The 22,181-nt window shown below is 40.4% G+C and overlaps 1 protein-coding gene and 1 long non-coding RNA gene across 3 annotated transcripts in view; both read right to left on the bottom strand.

Moving 5' to 3' along the window:
- Window positions 1-8,746, bottom strand: part of trim46b (tripartite motif containing 46b) — a 34,099-nt gene extending 25,353 nt beyond the window's left edge. Inside the window, exons 1-2 of one of the 2 annotated variants that reach the window (XM_034160557.1) lie at window positions 8,527-8,746; window positions 687-948 (exon numbers count right to left, since the gene is read on the bottom strand). In XM_034160557.1, coding sequence (XP_034016448.1) covers window positions 687-948; window positions 8,527-8,574 — 310 coding nt within the window. In that variant the 5' untranslated portion in view covers window positions 8,575-8,746. Of the gene's footprint in view, window positions 1-686; window positions 949-7,841; window positions 7,946-8,526 lie in introns of those variants that run through there. The other variant, XM_034160556.1, reaches the window with a different exon arrangement.
- A 4,967-nt stretch (window positions 8,747-13,713) lies between these two features.
- On the bottom strand, window positions 13,714-16,752 carry LOC117501893. Its single transcript, XR_004558117.1, has 4 exons — window positions 16,622-16,752; window positions 16,422-16,446; window positions 14,356-14,524; window positions 13,714-14,006 (listed from the first exon to the last, which is right to left on the bottom strand). It is a non-coding gene; the product is annotated as an uncharacterized LOC117501893 (long non-coding RNA).
- Between the last annotated feature and the right edge of the window lie 5,429 nt (window positions 16,753-22,181).

The following is a 22,181-nucleotide window of genomic DNA, read 5'->3' as shown; positions in this document are numbered from 1 at the left end:
CCAATGAATCAAAGTCGCGATGCAGATCCCGAGCTTAAATCCTGATAGTCCTACAAGAATACTATGACAAAGATCAGGTAGGAATCATGTAGGATTCAAAATAATCTAGAGTTCCTTCATGATTCTATTTTTCATATAGAAATCTAGGATTATAGTATTTTATTTTTCATATAGGAATCCTGCTTGGCTTTGATATGGTATGATTGGATTCATATGAATTGCTACAGATGGAAAATCTGATAAGATTCCTATTGGTATTTCTCCGGGATTCCTTTAAACAAACTGCTGTGAGAATTACTATTGCCATCCTATATGGAAAAGTGTCCAATTTTTGATAGACATCCTAAAGGATTCCTAGGGGATAAAGTAGTTATTGAGAAGAGAGGGCTGAAGAAATCAGGATCAAAGATCAACAGAAGGATCAGCATCAAAGTAATCTAGATCAGAGGTCAAAAGTAAGATAGACTTCTTGATCTGGATCAACACCAAAATCCAAACAACCTTTTCTTGACACAAGGCATACCTGTCCATCAAATTTAACTTAAATTTGTTTATGTCCTTTTGAGATATCCTGATAGGTGGACAGACAAAAATACATACAAACATAAACATAACCTTCATGGTGGAAGTAAAAGGTTATTTTTTACCATGCAGAAAGTTCAGCCAGAGGAAGAATTACTACATACCTGCCCGTAACACACGGTCAAGGGGCCGCTGCTCAGCTTTGGGGGCAGGCCTGCGAGTCTGACGTGGTGAGCGGGTGTTTGGAGTCGAGGCCGGGGAGTTTGGCTCTGGGGGGAGATCTGGAGGCGGGTAGCCGTTGGCCACTAAGACCTCGGAGGCACACATGAGGCAGACACTGTGCTGACATGGCAAAACCACAGGCTGTTTTACGATGTCCTTACACACTGAACAATGCAACTCCTGCTCCAGGCTCTTCATGTTAGACTGTCAGAGACAAAGACATGATCTGTTAGTGTCCAAGGTCACCAAAGCTGTGATTAAAGCTGCAGGACAAATTCCACTTTTTAATCTCCAGCTGTAAAATGGACAATTCCAGTTCCATTTCTCAGTAATGACTGATTTAGGAAATATATTATTCCGTACATATTTACCGCAAAATGTACAAAAAAGGTTCAGTTATTTAAACATAACTTTAACTAAATTTAGGAATAAAATTCAACACATACAATAGGTTTCAGATTTGTTTGTGATTATATACTATGTTAAAGTTAATTGCACCTAATGAGGAATTTGCGAATCAATCCTCAATGATTCGGCATCCTTTTATGGTAGAACAAGTGTTGTGTGGGCCGCCAGAAGAGGAGGTACTGCTGGCCCACCACCAGAGGGCGCCCTGCCTGAAGTGCGGGCTTCAGGCATGAGAGGGCGCTGCCGCCACGGACACAACCGGGAGTGACAGCTGTCACACATCAACTCATGACAGCTGTCACCCATCTTCATTTCATCACTCCATAAAAGCCGGATGTCATCTCCACCTCGCTGCCGAGATATTATCTACCTGTGAAGGTAATATTCTCTGCTGTATCTAAAACTGTCATAGTCTGAACTCTTTTTGCAGCCGTTTTCCTGTGGTGTGCCTTATCTGCTGGATTGGCGTTTGGTGTGAACAGCGACGGCTTCGCTTCACACCCAAACCAGATAAGTGGTTAACAGGAGCTGCACGTGTGTGTGATTAGAGGTGGAGGTGACTTTCCACCTTCTGACTGTTTTTGTTACTGGGTGTGCACACACCCACATCTCACTGTTTGTGCTCCTCACCAGCAGTACCAGATCCGACAGTCGGGGACGGTGATCACCTGGGAATTCGGGACTTGGCGGCTCCAGTATTCTCCGGGTTCTGTGGCGGTGGAAATCGTGTGGTTCCGGCTCTTCTCAGGACAGACGTCTTCTATCCTCGAGCCTGCCCACACATCACCTTGGTGTATTGACTGCTGTCAGATTCTGTGATTGTCTGTATCATCGTTGTGCACATTCACAACATTAAATTGTCACCTTTTGGCTCATCTGTTGACCGTTAATTTGCGCCCCCTGTTGTGGGTCCGTGTCACTACACTTTCCCCAACAACAAGTTCCATTTTGGCCAGCTCTCTGTATCATATATGGGTCTATTATTTAATTTTCCCGTCAGACTCCAAATAATATTTTTGTGTGTAACATGAATTTGCAAGATTATGGATATGGATTATGGATCATTGTCATATTTTTGGCTTCCCTCATCCTAACTGACCTCATTTTAAAGAGAGAACCCCAAACAGATCCAGTAATGTGGCGCTTAGATGTTACATTAAAAAAGCTATTGCTTAACATCCCACTTTAGTTATGCAGAAAAGTTAAATTAACTAAACTAATGTTTATATGGCTCATCAGTTAAACTTAGTCCAGAACTATAGTAAAAATGGGCCCAGAGTAATACTGATTTAAACATTTTAGTTGTCTCATCACGTCTTCAATCGCCGACCGAACAGTCCCCCCTAAAAATCGGTCCGCCCTGCCTTCACTGCACATGCATCATTTTGGAGTGTCACCAGCATCATTTCTGAGCACCAGCAGCGATTTACTGATTATCACCTCATTTCTGCTTCAAACTGCACTCCAGTCAACATCTATGTCAGCGACAGATATCTGGAGCTTTTGTACAACAATCATTTCCACATAATTTCATGCTAAAAGATGGAAGGGCTGATCAGAGCAGCACGTCTGAGTCTGACTTGCTGCTGCATCAACGTCATTTCGGAGCATCAGGAGTAAATCACTGATTATCACCTCATTTCTGCTTAAAACTGACTTTAGAATGATGATTAACAATCACATTATTCCCTTTGATCACTTTACAGAGTCAAACTCTGAGTCAGTCTCAGACTCAAGTGCAGTGAAAGCAGGGCGGACCGTTTGATTGGCGATACCAGGTCACGGGGGCAACAGCTCCAGCAGGGAACCCGAAACTTCCTTTCCCAGGCCACATTAACCACCTCTAATTTGTGGGTACCAAGGTGTTCCCAGGACAATGTGGAGATATAATCTCTCCACCTGGTCCTGGGTCTTCCCCAGGGGCCCCTTCCCAGGTGGATGTGCCTGGAACACCTCCCCAGGGAGGCGCCCAGGGGGCATCCTTACCAGATGCACGAACCACCTCAGTTGGCTCCTTTCAACGCAAAGAAGCAGCGACTCTACTCTGAGTTCCTCACAGACAGTCGAGCTTCTCACCTTATCTCTAAGGGAGACACCAGCCACCCTCCTAAGGAAGCCCATTTCAGCCGCTTGTACCAGCAATCTAGTTCTTTTGGTCATGACCCAACCCTCATGACCATAGGTGAGAGTAGGAAGAAAGATTGACCAGTCGATCGAGAGCTTCACCTTTTGGCTCAGCTCCATTTTATTCACAACAGTACGGTACAGTGAATGCAACACCGTCCCTGCTGCACCGATTCTCTGGCAAATCTCATGCACCATTGTCCCCTCACTCGTGAACAAAACCCTGAGGTACTTGAACTCCTTCACTTGGGGCAAGACCGCATTCCCTACCCAGAGTAGGCAATCCATCAGTTTCTGCTGAGAACCATTTTAGTTGTTAAAATTATTATGATAAGTAGTAGTACTTTGAAAAATGTCTTCAAAAGTGAACCTTTAATCAAGGGGTATTCTGGAGGGCACCCCCACAACACCCTCTTTCTGTTTGGATTCGGCCCTGCTTTGCAGTCTCTGAGCAGGAACAATCAAGAATTTGTGTATTTATGTTGAAATCGCGGCCTGATTGAGAAGTAAGAAGCTTTTAAGAGAGCCTTTTATGTCATGTGTCTTTTAAACAAAAGAAATGTTTGAAAATGTGTTTCGAAAACTCTGCTCTCTGTTCGCTATGTCGTCACCGTGCAGAGACATGCAAACATGCAGCCCCCTCCTGCAGAGTGCAGAGAGAACACAGAGACTCCCTGCCAGGACAGGAAAAAAAAAACGTTATTCTAAAAATCTATTTTTGAACATTTTGAATGCAGTAAATGTTTTATATTGCGTTCAGCCTTGATTTTGCATCAGGACGGCATCAGCACGAACACTGTCTTTTGTCAGTCCAACTGACAGAAATCCATCATGGCGATGGAGAACTTTAATCCCTGCATCTGATATTGACATGATAGTCCTCTTGAAGAACCTCCATCTTTATGCTACAACATAATCAAATCTCAACTTTTTAGATCTGTTTTCCTGAGGTATACACCCCCCCCCCCCCCCCCCAAATCAAGCCAAAGCTAAATTAATATAAAAAATATTAGTGATTAGCAGTAGCTTCGGCTAAATGTTTAACTATTTAGCTAATTTTCAGTTGATGGATTAGCGGTTATCCATGCTAATGTTTAAGTTGGCTGTGCCGCCATTGCAACTGGATTGTAGCAAAGTGAACTTGTCTTTTAAAGGCTTTCACACGCTGACTTTTAGTTATTCTTCTATTTTTTTTTTTTTTTTGCACCTATATTCAGTGGCTTTGCATTACCATAAATGCATCATAATTTTCCAACAATGCACCGAGAATTTTGGCACGAAAATTGGTGTACATCAATTTCCGGTAAAGACGAAGGCAAGAAGGTGCCCTTTTTTTGAGTGGTTCAACCAAAATAACTGGTCTGAGAAGAAGGAAAGTGGTTCATATCGGTCAGACCTGGGCAAACTGTGGCCCGGGGGCCACATGCAGCCCTTTGCATATCTCTGTCCGGCCCTCATGAGGTCTGTGATTATTATTACATATATTAAAAATGTCAAGCTTGTGTGCTGCAAATCATTAGAGAGGTTTATTTAGGTATATTTAAATATTTAGTTATTATTACAATAATAAAAATTACCTATAAAAGCTATTAAATAGGTAATTTTTTGTAAAATTTGTAATGGGAGACAGCTGAGTTATCGATGGTGTGGCCCTCATCATAATTCAGGTTCCCTATTTGGCCCCTTGTAAAAATTAATTGCCCACCCCTGATATAGGTAGTTGTTGTGCTGCTCCATTATGCAGCAACTATTCTGTGAAGAATAAGGTGCTTAGGATACTACAGATTTCCACACAATCACAATGATTACAGCAATTCTCCCATCAAACTGAAAAGTGTCCCTCATGGAGCTTGGATGAAATCATGCAATTGAGATGTTGCAATATTTCGAAATGTGAAGCCACTGGAAAACCCTGTTCTTTTCCCCAAACCCGATTCCTCCTGCCTGCCTTGAACCCATCTCCTTCCTCATTTTGTTTGTGTCTCTTAACCTTCAGACCTGTTCAATAAGGCCATTGCAGATACTCGCTCAGACAGAGACCTCGGCCCATCTCTTATGTCTCTTCCAGAGTTGATCTTTTCTCATAGCTCCATCTTCTATTTGAGCATTTTATGTTGCATAGTACTGATATCATACCAACAATGCATTACTATCTCTGTGCGGTTGTTCACATTCTACAAAAAGTTACAGGAACAGATAGTAATTCGGGACTTGGTGGCTCCAGTATTCACCAGGTTCGGTGGCGGCGGAAATCGTGTGGTTCCGGCTCTTCTCAGGACAGACGTCTTCTATCCTCGAGCCTGCCCACACGTCACCTTTGTGTATTGACTGCTATCATATTCTGAGATTGTCTGTGTAGTCGTGCACATTCACAACATTAAATTGTTATCTTTTGGCTCATCTATTGACCGTTCATTTGCGCCCCCTGTTGTGGGTCCGTGTCACTACACTTTCCCCAACAATCTGTCCAGGCTCGGACTGATAATCTGTGATTTTGGGCATTTTCCCGGTGGGCCGCTGCACGTTTAGACGTGCGTGGGCCGGCCGTCCCATATTTATAGAGATTATGGAAATATACAGTGTTCTCGAACCGCGCGCTGGTGTCAACACGAGGAAAGTCCGTGATCGATGAAGCTACAGCATTTAATCAGCGCAGCTGCAGAACCACTTCCTGAATTTGTGTCAAAATAAAAGTTCTGTAGTGTTTCATACACGACGCAGTCTTATTCTAGGTTTCAGTTTTGTTTCCGTTTGATCACACAACGGAGACTTACATCGAGCACAATGATTGACATGACCAACAGCCAATGACAATGGAGAAGCATACAGGGTGGCCAATCAGATTGCAGGAAGAGCAGGCGGCCGCTCCCGCCCCTGTGAATGGATTGAGTCCTCGGCGCCTGGACTTCTCTCTGTTCTTCTACTGATACAAAGTTGGAATCGTTTCTTTTATCCTAATTAACTGTGCTTTACTTTTGTTAATCTTTAAATGCAACAGCTACGGACTTCAGCTCCATAATTTGCTGCTGTGTGAATCCTAGCAGTGGTTACACATTACCCCTCTCTCTCTCTCTCTCAATCTCTCTCTCTCTCTCTCACTCACTCACACACTTTGGAGACACAAAAACTTTTTTTCTGCTTGTGTGCTTTTGCTTCCGTTTTGTCAGACCCGGCACCAGAAAAAAAAAAATATATCACAGGGGTCGCCCCCCCCCCAAAAAAAGTGCGCACCGGAGGAGACATGCGCTCCTGGAAAGCTTGTGTATTTACGCTGCACCGTTGTAAGAGACTGACTAAGAGTGAAGAGTGGTGACAGTATTTTTTTTTATTATTATTTGAACGTATAGACGCTCGGTCAAGTGATCTCCTGCATTCCACACACAGCCGGTGTTCTGTCGAGATGAGATGCGCCAACCTTCGACACGCTGAGCTGTGACGTACCTTCGCATTGTCCAATAGGAACGACGCATCGGGCCAAAACATGGAAGACTCGTAGCAGAAACCACTGATCTCTACAAAATGGATTGGACCAATCCGACTGGTGCAGAAACCACTGATCTGTACAAAACATTAACGTGTGACAGGACTGCTCATTTATAGAGCAGTTTTCTGAAGAAAAATCATTGGAAATGTTTTTTTTTTTGTTGTTGTTACCTCAAAATTTCTGATTACTGTTAAAAAAAAGTTTAGAACACTTGTAATTAAAACAGGTAAATAAATCAATAAATGGTTCTTTAGAAACCTTTCATCTGTATTAAAACCGCCTGTTATTTCAGATTAGATCATTTCTTGTTTAACATAAGGAACCTCAGACATTTATTTTTAGACAAATAAAATAACATGGAAACTTGTATATTTTTTGAAGTCTGGTAGATTATTTATATCTTATTTCAACCAGAAAAACAAACACTAAATAAATACAAATGTTTATTATAAATGCAAAAGGAAATAATTTAACAATGACAGCAGTGTGATTGTAATGGAGAATTTCTGACATAAACCTCATGATGTTTTATATATATATATAGTCATTTAAACTTGTAATTTCGTCAAAATATGTAATTGCCTTTAATGTTATCAGGACTCCCCCCTCGTGGCGCTGGATCCGCGTTTTGTACTATGATCAAGGTGAAATGACAGTGAAAGTGTGTGTTTAGGTGTGTGCTCATGGTGTTTAGGTGTATAGTATTTGTTCATTGGGGGTTCGGTATGGACGGGTGGGTGTGCGGGTTTGGGGGTGGGCCAATAGTGGGCTGGTCCAGAGGAAAAATGCCAGGGCTGAAATTTGTTCCCAGTCCGACCCTGGATCTGTCTTTTTTGATCAGGCAGGAGAGTGCGCAAAACCTGGACATAAACTGGTGCCACGTCCCCCTCTGTCCGCTTATGATGTATTTCTGAGTCATTCTCCGGTGTCAGTCGCGGCCTCTTTCTGTTTCTCCCACAGATCAGTCACACATTCGCAATGAAGATCAATTATTACGCCTTATTTTTTATCCTTTTTCGCCGTGGGATCTGACACGCATTGCGCAGCCGGCACGCGTGGCGATGCGACAGCGCATCCTTACCTTCACCTGGAACCGAGGCGCCATGACAGCCGTGGCGCGCGTGCACGTTTCAGCATCAAGACAGCGACGTCTTCTTGAGGGGGAGGAGTTTCCACTAATGCACATCATCACGAACACACAGAGCAAGAGCATGAAAAATGGGAAATTTTACGCAGCTCGCCTTTGTGATACAGCGATCCATTTCGTGCACGCGCACGTCCACGGTCTGCTCTACGGAAATTACGCATAAAGTGGCGCAGCTGCAAACGGCCTATATTTTTTTCCTCAGCAGCCTTAAAATTCTGCATCCCGTCTCTATGGTAACCAATCATCCAAAGAGCCCAGAAAAATGATGCGCTTTTCTAGACCTCTCTCGCTGACATTTCGATAGTACGCGTATTTAATCCAGTTCGGAATACGTGTTCGCTTCTCCGTTTGAGTTTAAATTCGGTCACATGACTGAATAAAAGGTTGATGTTCTTGTAAAATGCGTTCTTAGCTCGGTGGCCTGCGCGGTGCCGATGCGTAAAATAAAACAGGCCCGCGCGACCCACAGGTGAAAATGTGGAGATGCTCGATCGAAACACGAGCTCGGTTCAAACACAAACACACACACACACACACACACACACACACACACACACACACACACACACACACACACACACACACACACACACACACACACAGCCAAGTGTGTACTCACGGTGATCCGAACCAAAGCATCCATGGTTTTAAAATCAAGCGCTGCCATTTTAAGCACATCTGCCGCCAGCTGTGGCAATCATCTGGATACAAACCGTGAGGAAATCAGGATAAAGTCCATATTAACAATGCAAAACTGATACGCAGCCTTCCCTTCATCGATGTTAAAACAGTGCGAAACGGTCTTGGTTTGTTTTAAGTGGATTCACATTTTGCGCACAGTGTGAAGGAATCGTTTAAACGTGCGCGCAGCACGCTGTGGTGGCTTTTTTTAATCCCTCCCATCTCGATTCATCTCTTCGAACCATAGGCGGAGTTTAATACTGGATGGGGGGGGCAGTCGTAACAGACATTACAATCAGATCCGGATTGTAATGATATTTTAAAGTATGGCCACAAACTTGAGGAGACCTGCAGAAGTTTGAATGCTAAAGAGCAAAATAAATAAATAACTGAAACTGTAAGTGACAAATGTATGAGTACACATATGTATGAGTAAAAACATAAAAAAAAAAATCAAAAATTATATGCAAACACCTCATAAAAAGAGCAATAACCATCAGATTTATTGTTTTTGACCATCATATATTCAGGGGCGTGTCTAGGCATAACTAAACCAACAAATAACTGGGGAGGCAACTAAGAATTATTTTTGTAAGCAGTCAATCTGTTGATTATTTTTTTTGTCAGTTCATTCGTTTATTAGTTTATCTTTTAGTTCAATACACTGTAAGGTGTATTGTTAATCTTAACAATAAATTATTCCAAAAACTTTCAACCTTGCAACCAAATATATCATCACCAAGAGTACTTATTTTGCAAAATTAAAAAAAAAAAACAACAACAACAAATGCAGGATATAAAGTGTCAAAAATTAAAAAGCAGCAGGGAGAAGCAACCTTTTTCTTTTCTTTTTTTGGGGGGGGGCTGCTGTTTTGTGTGTTTTACAGAAGATGCTGTTAAAATAAATAGTGTTGTCCTTTTTATTATCATTATTATTATTTGTCTTTTTCATGCATTTGGGGGAAGGGGGTTATAGATCTTGACTATGGCCACCCTGACCAGAGACAGTCCTGGGTATATTACTGCAAAACACACATCCAAAGAAAATGATGCATACTCTGTTTATGTTGTGAATTATAAATATGAACTTTGATGGCCCACACACAGTCGAACAAAGTGTGTTATTATGACTTCATCGTGAAGTCACCTATACCGGTGTCACAGATCGAACGGTCCACCCCTACAAATCGGTCCACCTTTTGCATCTGCACATGCATCATTTCAGACCACAGCAGCACGTCTGAGACGGAGTCTCTTCACCCAAAGCAATCAAGTGGATTAATGGGATTATTAACCATCAGATGATAAAGGTAAAACCTTTTAAATCATTCTAAAGTCAGTTTTAAGCAGAAATTCCGTGACGCTTTGAAATGTCCAACGCTCAGTGAACGCATCAGCTCATAGCTTGTTTAGCCGTTTAGCTCTGATCGCTTCCGTTGCCTTTTATGATGAAATAATACTGAATTTATGTGGAAATGATTGTTGTACAAAAGCTTCACATATCTGTCGTTGAGATAGATGATGACTGGTGTGCAGTTTGAAGCAGAAACGAGGTGATAATCTGTGAACCGTGTCATCAGGGGGGAAGGATTTTTAGGGGGACTGTTCGGCCTGCGACACCCGCTTTCATACAAAGTAATACTAATATTTGAAAATATGCACATTTTTATATTATCATTTTCTGCAAAATGGTGTTTTCTATCCAAATTCATCCAAACTTTTGCAGAAAATTTTCAATGTAGTTGAATTACACAAAATAAAGTAGAGCATGTTTCTAAAAAACGAACCCCAGGAAATAGTTTGAGATTTATTGCAGTGGCAGATCTCAACAGCTAGAGGATGCCAGGGCCCCTTAGCCCGGCAACTGGCCCTGAATTGGGCCAGATACTGGCCTCTCTCTCCTCGCCTGTGATTGGTCGGCAGCTGAGATGCTGATGTCAGCCTTACTTTGATAGGGTGTGAGCGCTGCTCTCCTATTGGTCGTTTAGGAGTGGGAAATCTCACTCCAACATGGAGGCCAGTATCCGGAGATTCAAATTAAAGTCCCTTTATTCAGACAGTAGCAACATGACAAGCCAGAAAAGAAACAGCCACGTGACTTGTGGTGCCATCTTGGGGCCAAAATAGTATTTGTTGTTAAGACGTCTGCGTATAAATCCAGCTATTTTATGTATTTATTCGCTGAAAATGTCAGGTTGCTGTGCATTTGGATGCACAAATAGACACAACAAGGGCTTCAAGATTCCCTTCAAATCCGAACAGAAGAAAAGTTTGAGAAAATAAAGTCAGCTGTGTGGGATGCAACTTCATTGTCAAATTTAGTGTTCAGTCCCATGTACAGTAAAACTCGCCTAAACCGCCATTGTATAAACTGTATGTTTTTCCATGTAATAAACACCGTATATAACTGATTTTGTATAACGGAATTTCACTCACATTGGATAAAATGTCCTGTCTGATCACAATGCATTCCCATTAAACAAAAAAACCCCAAGCAGTCTTGACGTGCACAGTAACAGAGGTACAAAACTGAAGTTCAGCGCTGACACTCACACATTCAAGTAAAGTGGGACTGGAGTCATTTCCGTGACTAAAACCCTGACTGTTTATCTTTTTCACACCGTGCTCAGACATGGACCCGCAACCTGACGTGCACCTGTTAAATCACAAAGGGCTGTGATGTTCTGGTTTCACTCTTTCCTTTCATATTTTAATAGTATTTGCAGTGCGCATGCTGATTACAAATCAGGGAAGTGATGGTCTAGTAGTTAAGCATTGGGCTTGAGACCAGCGGATCCTCAGTTCAAATCCCAGCCTGACTGGAAAATCACTAAGGGCCCTTGGGCAAGGTCCTTAATCCCCTAGTTGCTTCCGGTGTGTAGGGAGTACCTTGTGTGACAGCACCCTCACATCAAGGTGAATGTGAGGCATTATTTGTACAGCGCTTTGAGCGTCTGATGCAGATGGAAAAGCGCTATGTAAATGCTGTCCATTTACCATTTACAAATGGATCAAATCTGTTTGATAGAAAAGTCTACAAATTTACAACACGGAGTCAGAAAAAGAGGAAATTGTACACCTTACCTTTGAATTGGAAAGAAAAGCTTGGTGAGGGTCAAATTAATCCAGAATAAAAGCATAGTCCAGTGACAGAGCACTTTAAAACTGTCACGCACGTCGATGTCACTGTATGACACGCAGTTACAGAGCTGCAGAAGCATAAATCAGGCTTTAAACAAATTAAATCATCATAAAATGTAAATTTATATAAATGTGATATCTGAACTCTTTTTATATTTATTTTGATAGTACCTGGATGTGCTGCTGTATGTGGTTAACTGATTTTTGAAAAATACCAAATAAAGTAGTGAAGGGTCACCGCTCATCTGTTGAAAAGGTGCAGGATTTAGTAGAGGCTTCTAAGTAAAAAGGGAAAAAATCTGCACGCTTCAGGTCTGTGCAAAATAGCTTTACTGAAGCTGCAAGCTTTCGGTCTGTAAGACCTTCATCGGGCAGAGTGCATGTTACAAACAGTGCTTGGAGTTAATACACATTTTTTGAACAGAAGTTTGTTTTTAACCCAGATATAAACCCTTTTAGTCAAAAAATCCTTAAATGGTATCATTTCCTGGATGATGTTTTCTGTTTGTTTCAAGGAACAAGTGAAGAACTGTTTGCATTTGGTACATATCTGAATAGTTGTAACTCTGATTTAAAATTTACTCTAGAATATGATCAATCACGTGTATCTTTCTTAGATATGTGGATTATACTAGGTAATGGGAGTCTGACTACCACCTTATACAAGAAAGAAACTGACCGTAATACTCTTCTCTTAGCCACCAGCGCCCGCCCTAGAGCTTTAAAGAATAGCCTACCGAAAAGCCAATTCTATAGTTTAAGAAGACTCTGCCACTCTGACAATGACTTCATTGAGAAGGCAGTAGAAATGAAACAGCAGTTTTTAGAACGGGGCTATGTGGCTCAGTGTGTGGATACGGCATATCAGAATGCTCTTTCTAAGTCCAGAGTTGACCTTTTGAAAAAAGTGTAAAAAAAGAAAACATTTTTCAGTCTCTTTTATTACCACCTACACTCCCCAGGCCCACATTATCAAAAAAAACTATTAAGAAACACTGGCATATTGTAACCACAGATCCAGCCCTGTCTGAACTTTTTCAGGACCCTCCTCTCTTTGTTCACAAAAGAAGACCAAACCTCCGTAATAAATTGATTAGAGCTACCATCTTACCCCATCCAAAACAAACACTGTTAACTCCTATCAAAGAAGGGAATTATCCCTGTGGAAATTGTGCTCATTGTCATAATTCAGTGAGAACAAATACCTTTAAGCACCCTAGAACCGGTAAAAGTTTAAGAATCAGGGGAATAATCACATGCAATATGAAAAATGTTATCTATATGTTAACATGCCCATGTGACAAAATTTACATTGGTAAAACCACCCGCTCTCTAAAACAAAGAATAAGTGAACATAAGAGCTCCATTAGGAGAAAAGATGAAAAATATCTTGTTGCCTGTCATTTTAATGATCTGTCACACCCTCTTATACAACAAGTAACCCTACACAGAGGGGGTGACGTTGACAGGAAATTATGCCAACAAGAACTGTTTGTGCTTTGTTTTATGATGGCCAATGCCTGATGTGTACACAGCATGGACTTGTTCTTTTTTCCCTTTTTTTCTTTGTTTGTATGTTTCATGTCTGTCCTTCACTACATTTCCCATGATGCTCTACTGACTCAGAGTGCTTCACCACTGATTACAGGTGCCACTAATCAAGTGTATTAACTCCAAGCACTGTTTGTAACATGCACTCTGCCTGAAGGTCTTACAGACCGAAAGCTTGCAGCTTCAGTAAAGCTATTTTGCACAGACCTGAAGTGTGTAGAAAAAAATGCCAAAAACATAAAAGGTTCGTTCAGTGGTTCAGCACAATTGGCCCCAAAATGGGCCCACATTTTCAGTTGTCACTACTCTCTGTATCAAGGAACTCTAATCCAAGCTAGCTTTAAGGCAAACTACAGCAGAGCCACTGCAAAATGTCTGACAGAATATGTGACAAGATTAAAAAAATCATTAAAAAAACCACAAAGAAGAAGGCTTGAGCTAGAATGCACCTTTATTTTTTCATTTAAAAATATCTGTACTTTATTACATCTTTAGTTTCACAATTAGGTGTCGTGGCACGCTTCAGTGACAACGCTGTTGCATGCAGTCGCCTTTCTACTTCTGCTACGAGCAGACACCTTTGTCTTTCTTTTCCTTGTACGCTTTGTTCATGCTTTCACAAATTTCATTGTTGAGCATGGCACATGTGCAAAGCAGGCAGGCAAACTCGCAGAAATCCACAGACCCATTGCCGTCCCTGTCCACTGCTTTGAAAGCCTCGTCAGCCTGTGGACATGGACAGCAAACAACATGTGCATTTTGTTTATCTTTGTCATCTTGTTTTTCTGAACATTATTTTGGCAGTATGTGACATAACTCAATATTTATTTGACCTATAATCTCACTTTAAATATTTTCCAAAAAGTGGATTTTCCAACTTATTAGTCGATTCTGGATTCAATCTCTTTGCAGAATTCTAAGTCAACATCGGCATGTTTCTTATTCCAGAAATGTCTCAGATCTGTTTTTACATAATGCCTTGCTCTGTGCAGAGATACATCCTGGTATGGTATAACCGCTACATCAACACAAACCTATCTAATACAATGTTGCACATTATAATGAGTCCACTCACATTTTCAAACATAGGGATTTGCTCCTTCAGCATGGTTTCAAAGGCTGTTTTGCTCATCCTACAGTTGTCTTCTGAGTCGGCATAGCTATTGAAGACAATCTGCTGAATGCACAAGCTCATCTGCAACTCAGTCATCTCATCACACTCCATTTGTCTCAGTGTAGGTCAGCTAGAAAAAGAAACAAAAAATGTATATATATATATATATATATATATATATATATATATATATATATATATATATATATATATATATATACACTCAACAAAAATATAAACGCAACACTTTTGGTTTTGCTCCCATTTTGTATGAGATGAACTCAAAGATCTAAAACTTTTTCCACATACACAATATCACCATTTCCCTCAAATATTGTTCACAAACCAGTCTAAATCTGTGATAGTGAGCACTTCTCCTTTGCTGAGATAATCCATCCCACCTCACAGGTGTGCCATATCAAGATGCTGATTAGACACCATGATTAGTGCACAGGTGTGCCCTAGACTGTCCACAATAAAAGGCCAGGTATATATATATATATATATATATATATATATATATATATATATATATATATATATATATATATATATATATATATATATATATATATATATACGAGGCCTATTAGATAATAAACCGACACTTTTATTTTATTTTTTTAACTATGTGGATTTGAATGACGTGCGATTACACCAATCATGCTTGAACCCTCGTGCGCATGCGTGAGTTTTTTCACGCGTGTCGGTGACGTCATTTCCCTGTGGGCAGGCCTTGAGTGAGATGTGGTCCCGCCCTCTCGGCTGAATTCCTTTGTTTCACACGCTGCTCGAGACGGCGCGCGTTGCTTTATCAAAATTTTTTCTGGACCTGTGAGGAATATCCGAGTAGACACTATTCAAGAAATTAAGCTGGTTTTCGGTGAAAAGTTTAACGGCTGATGAGAGATTATGGGGTGTTTCTGTCGGTGTAAGGACTTCCCACAGAGCGGGACATCGCGCAGCGCTTCCAGGCGCCGTCGTCGGCCTGTTTCGACCTGAAAACATCCTCATTTAAGGCTTAATTCACCCAGGATGTCATGAGAGAACAGAGAAGATTCAGAAGAGGCCGGCATGAGGACTTTATGCGGACATTCCACTGTTTAAGGACATTTTGTAATGAAAGACGTGCACGCAAATTCTGTGAATCTGTGTGCGCCGCGACAGGAAAAACACCTCCGTGTTGAAAATCATTTGTAAAATTAAGGCGGCTTTTGATGGCTTTCAACAATTGTTTAACAGCTTGGGCATGTTCCAACTTGCCCGTTAAGGTTTCCAACGGAGGTGTTTTTCCTGTCGCGACCCCCCGCGGTCAGGTCCGGCCCGACATGCGACTATGCCCGCACGTTCTTTCATTACAAAATGTCCGTTAACAATGGAATGTCTGAATAAACTCCTCATGCCAACTTCTTCTGAAAGTTCTCTGTTCTCTGACGACTTACTGGGTCACCAGAGCCTGAAATGTGGAAGTTTTCAACTTGAAACGGCGAGACGCTGCCGCCTCGAAGTGCAGATCGCTGTCAGGCGCCGTGGGCCGTCCTTACGGCGACACTACCAGACCAAAATCTCTCATCAGCCGTTAAAATTTTTACCGAAAACCAGCTGAATTTATCGAATGGTGTCCACTCAGTTGTGCCTTACAGTTTTGAAAAAATTTTGATCAAACAAAGCAGCAGTCTCTGAGCCATTCCTAAACAATGAAAAAAACGACGAGAGGGTGGGCGACTCCTCACTCAAAGACTGCCCACAGGCGAATGACGTAACCGACAGGCGTGAAAAAACTCTCGCATGCCCACGAGGGTTCAAGCATGTCTGATGTAATCACACGTGATTCAAATCCATATGGTTTTTCAAAACAATAAGGTTGGATACAAGAAGAATAACAATAGCAGTAATAAGAAGAAATTTATAATAACAGTATCTCAAATAATAATACACAATTTACCATATGATACATTGCAGCATCATTTTGGAAGTTTGGTGTGATAACAATAAGATGTCTAGAATTTGTCAGTGTTTTTACATACCTGGTAAAGGAGAATGAATAAGTTCCTGAAATCAGAAATCAGAGTTCATTTAAAGTCAACTTAATGTGTAATTGTAGGTATTCGGTTATTCTTAAGCTAGAACACTTTCTGTGCAAGTTTACGACACCAAAACAGATATAAAGGTCACCAAAGAGAAATTAGCTGTTGACATAAATATTTGGGCTTCACCGTGTTCCTACCTTGAAGACAGGATGAGTCGACACAGAGGTGACAGTTAAACCCTGCAAGAGTTTAAATAGAAGAATGCTTTCCAGCACTGCCACTCCCTGTGTTTGAAGGTATCCAGTCTGACAAGTACAAGGGTGTGTAGTAACGCTCACGAGTTAGAACAAAAAAAATGTTGTTTTAGAAGAATAAACGCTTTGCATGTCCTCTTTTTAAAACTGCATTTGTACTCATTACTTTATTTCTGAATGTTGGAGTATTGTCTTCTTACTTCTCAGTTTCACCAGCAATGAATTTTCCTGCATTTAAAGTTATACGACTTTGCAAATTTCATGAAACTGACAAAGTTTAGTTTCTACAGAAATCCAAGCATCATAACACCGGTTTATTTTTGAAACATGTTTCAAAATTACAGCTCATTTTAACAACGAGAACACACTCACAGAAATATTTACTCTAACTTTTAAGATTTATGTAATTTTATTACATGACTAATTCCCATTTACTTTTTTAGATAATTTTAATACAAACATACCAAATAAACCTTACATGATGCATATTCATTACTGTAATAAATCATACATATTTATTTGAAATGCATAATCCTCAGCTTTATGTATTTAGTATTAATAAAATATAATTACTCTAAATCAATAATAATGACAGCATTTATTTAAAATATATAAAGTACATTGTCTGAATTGCATAATAATTATGTTACCCATACAAGATAAATGGCATAGGTAACATAATTATTATGCAATTCAAACAATATACTTTATGTATTTTAAATAAATACTGTCATTATTATTGATTTAGAGTAATTATATTTTATTAATACTAAATACATAAAGCAGAGGATTATGCATTTCAAATAAATGGGATTAATGAATATGCATCATGTAAGGTTTATTTGGTAGGTTTGTATTAAAATTATTTAAAAAAGTAAATGGGAATTTGTCATGTAATAAAATTATATACATCTTAAAAGTTGGGGTAAATATTTCTGTGAGTGCATATTTATTTGGGGGGATTCCATAAGGAGTATTTTATTTTCCTTTAACACCATCTGCAGGGACCGGAAGCTGACGTCTGTGAGGTGTCTTGTAAATCACTTCAGAGATGTTATCTGGTTACACAAACAACATTTTTAGATTTAGACGTGTTTATTTCTTGATAACTTTTACATAATATATGCGAAGCATGTTAGATTTATACAGACCCACAGGTGTTTCAGAGTGTTTTTCTGGCATATTTGACACCTGGCCAGCGAGAGACCAGCCAGCAGATGTCCCTGCGCTTCTCTACCCTGATTGGCTGTCACCTTGTGCTTCCCAGCATCCCTCGTGCAAGTTTGGGGAAGCCCTCACATGATCTGTGGTGTTGCTAGCATAGACTATATGAGTTGTGACCGTCACTGCTGTAAGTAGTTCAAGGCCATCTGCTCTTTTGAAATTTGTCCTTTGGGGGAACTTTTTATTCTTTTTTTTTCTAGACAAACTGAGTTTTTAATCATAATGGCAGCATCACTGTAATGTTGCCATTCCTTCTCACACCATTTGAAAGACATTTTGGCATTGAGGACACCAAACGATGAAGCATTTCAGGTGTTATTTTTGTCCCATTTCCCTGCAAACACATCTTAAGGTGTGCAACAGTACAGGGATGTCATTACTGTATTTTCATTTCAAAATTCTTCACACACTCTCTGCTGGGACAAGTCAGGAGTTGTCCCACCATTGCATTGTCTTGTTGAAAAATGCATTAAAATGCATGCTTTGCAGTGTCAAATCTCACGCGAAATCAAGTTCTCGCTGGGGAGGCCGAGATTTCGTTGTCAGCGTAAACAATCGTTTGCGGCAAATTGTAGGCAACATTGCGTCATTATGGAGGTGAGTTCAACCAAAATATGTATTTAGGTGTTTAACTAACATAATCGTGAGTCTTTAATGTGAGTTTTATAAAACGCATGTTGTTTTTACGGTTGCGTGTCGGGAACTGGTTCTTTTCGGGTATCCTTAAGAAATTATTCGATCCATTGACATCAATAGCCTTTTTGCTTAACAATTTTCTTATTGGTCCTTCAGAGTGACCGTTGGTTTGGGGGGGTGTTGATCAGGAAAATTATAATTTTTCTACGTTGATTACAGATCCTGCAGTGGGTCTGTAATCAACCGTTTCTGCAGCACAGCTTTGCTTTGAACCTTGAACCAAAGAAGCAGTGCTTCGATCTTCAGTCTGCTGCTTCATTAGTTCTTTGTTTTATCTTAATTTTTCCCCACTAAAACCCTAAAGAGCATATGTCTGTGAGTAATATTTACCTTTCTTATGTTAAACCGACCTGTTATGGTCTTCTGAAACAGTTGCTAGATGTATTTCATAACTTAGTAGGGAAGCTTGAATCTTTGACTGGACTGGGTTGTTTGACGTGAGGACGTTTCGCTTCTAATCGCAGAAGCTTCCTCAGCTAAAACTCTTGCTCTGGTAGTCTGACTTCTGTCTTGACTCGTGTAGAGAAGAATAACAGAAGCCAGCAAAAGCCAGCTGGAGTTAACTCCAGCTTTTTCATGTCAAGCAACCCAGTCCAATTGAAGATTCAAGCTTCTCTACTATGGAAACCACCTGGACAACTGACAGCCTTCACAGAAATATTTTATAACTTAAAATGGGACCGATGCTAACTCATTAGCATGTCTATGGCATTTTCAATGTTAAAGTTAGCATTAAGCTAAGCCATTATCAAACCTCCCTCCCCAGCGCGCAAAGGATTCTGGGATACTCTAAAACTGTGAATAGACATTCCTGGAAAAATGTTGTCTTGAAGGCAGCATATAGCTATAAAATGGTAACTTCCCATTTGGTCTTGTTCATTCTACCTGGTTGTTATTGTAATCCTGTCCCATACAAAGTCATAGTATTCCTCAAATGGAATTTATTCAAAGTCACAGTCTGGATTCCCAGACACGTAGCCCACACAGAGGCTCCATCTTGCGAGAGACCACAAGCAAAGCAAACAAGTAGTTTTTATAAAAGATCATGTAGGCAGTTTAGGCTACAGTGGATGGGTTTTATTCCCACAATGCCTAACCTTATTGGCTCACATAGACAGAGGGGAAACCCTGCCCCTTGTCTTCAGCCTGGCAGTTGTCTGGTACCTGGTGAAACTTAACTACTTTGTTGTGTGCTGAACTTCCTGATCAGATAAAAACCAGTTCAGACCAGTTGACATGCATACGCAAATAACTAAAACTAAAAAAAAAAAAAACATTTAAGCATAGCAAATACTTGATATAGTAAAAAATAAAACATAACAAATAAGCACACAGATATATCTAACAGTCTACTCCCATTTTGTCTATACCCAATTTGACAGTTTTCCCATTTCGTCTTTGTCTAAAAGTGCAGTTTTTATTATTTTATTATGTTTAATGCAGAACAAAGGTGTGAAAGCTTTCATCCTTTGATTAAGCTTTAAGTAATAATTAGATTAAACACATGGGTGTGACTGATAATTATCAAACTTTAGTAAATCACTTTACACGTCTAACAGCGTGTTATTAGAAAATTTCATGTGGCAATATCACTCCTCTTTGATTTATATATAAGTTCAACACCTGTGGTTAGTGGACAAACTAGAAGTAGACAATGTAGGAATAGTGGTCAAAATTAATGAAGATGAAATGGGTGTAAACCAAATGGGAGTAGAACAAAATGGAATTTTGCCTAGAATGAAATGGGAATTTCAGTGTTGAAAAATGGAATAAACCTATAAACATTTTTTTCTGATTTGGAGTTGTGGGACTTAATGCTGGCATATGTCTATTTAATTCAGTTGGAGTTAAAACCCAATGAATTCGTGACTGATAGTAGTAAAGATATCAAATATATGTGTGAGATTCTCCTGAAACACTTCAGTTCAACTACATGACATGCAGGCACTCAAGAATGTGATACAGGGTGTGTCCTCTTTAGGAATGTCTTTTTCACTGAGTTAAATCCTTTTAATCTGGTCTCACACTGCAGTAGACCTGCCCTACAGGTTAAATAAGTTATTATAAGTTATACCATATTGTTTTTGAACAACTTAATGTTGTGGGGGTTTTTTTGGGGGGGGGGGGGGGGGGGGGTTCTTATGGTAATTCTTTTCCATTTAAATTTTCATTTTTGTTGTTGATTCTAGTTTATATTTGTTTTCCATTGTTACCTATAGTCATATAAGTCATTTTCTGTTTCATTCTTGAGGACTACAATGAAAAACTGTTTTAAGTTTCACTGTGTTGTACTCAAAACTATTATTTACGGTGCATCAGAGTATTCACAGGGCTTCACTTTGTCAATATTTTGTTATGATACAGCCTTATTGCACAATGGAGTAAATTCATTTTTTACCTCAGACGTCTACTCCCAACACCCCATACTGACAACATGATTTTTTTATTTTTGCAAATTTATTAAAAATAAAAACCTAAGAAATTACACGTACATAAGTATTCACACCTTTTACTCAATACTTTGTTGATGCACATTTGGCAACAATTACAGCCTCAAGTCTTCTTGAATATGATGCCACAATCTTGGTGCACCTATCTTTGGACAGTTTTGTCCATTCCTCTTTGCAGCATCTCTGAAGCTCCATCAGGTTGGATGGGGTGTGTCGGTGCACAGTCATTTTCAGATCTCTCCAGAGATGGTCAATTAGATTCATGTCTGCGCTCTGGCTGGGCCACTCAAGAACCTTCACAGAGTTGTCCTGAAGCCTCTCCTTTGATATCTTGGCTGTGTGCATAGGGTCATTGTCCTGCTGAAAGATGAACCGTCACCCCATTCTGAGGTCAAGAGCGCTCTGGAGCAGGTTTTCATCCAGGATGTATCTGTACATTGCTGCATTCATCTTTCCCTCAATCCTGACTAGTCTTTCAGTTCCTGCCATTGAAAAACATCCCCACCACATGATACTGCCACCACCATGCTTCACTGTAGGGATGGTGTCTGGTTTCCTCCAAACATGAAGCCTGACATTCACGCCAAAGAGCTCAATCTTTGTCTCATCAGGTCAGAGAATTTTGTTTCTTATGGTCTGAGAGTCCTTCAGGTGCCTTTTGGCAAACTCCAGGTGGGCTGCCATGTGCCTTTTCCTAAGGAGTGGCTTCCGTCTGGCCACTCTACCATACAGGCCTGATTGGTGGATTGCTGCAGAGATGTTTGTCCTTCTGGAAGGTTCTCCTCTCTCCACAGAGGAATGCTGGAGCTCTGACAGAGTGACCATCGGGTTCATGGTCACCTCCCTGACCAAGACCCTTCTTCCCCAATTGCTCAGTTTAGACGGGCGGCCAGCTCTAGGAAGAGTCCTGGTGAACCTGAACTTCTTCCATTTACAGATGATGGAGGCCACTGTGTTCACTGGGACCTTCAAAGCAGCAGAAATATTTCTGTACCCTTCCCCAGATTTGTGCCTTAAGACAATGCTGTCTCAGAGGTCTACAGACAGTTCCTTTGAATTCATGCTTAGTTTGTGCTCTGACTTGCACTGTCAACTGTGGGACCTTATACAGTGAGGAAAATAAGTATTTGAAC

The sequence above is a fragment of the Thalassophryne amazonica genome, chromosome 20, assembly GCF_902500255.1.
Source record: "Thalassophryne amazonica chromosome 20, fThaAma1.1, whole genome shotgun sequence".
Lineage (NCBI taxonomy): Eukaryota > Metazoa > Chordata > Actinopteri > Batrachoidiformes > Batrachoididae > Thalassophryne > Thalassophryne amazonica.
Note: the sequence above shows the minus strand (reverse complement) of the source record. Positions and strands in the feature narration are given on the sequence as shown.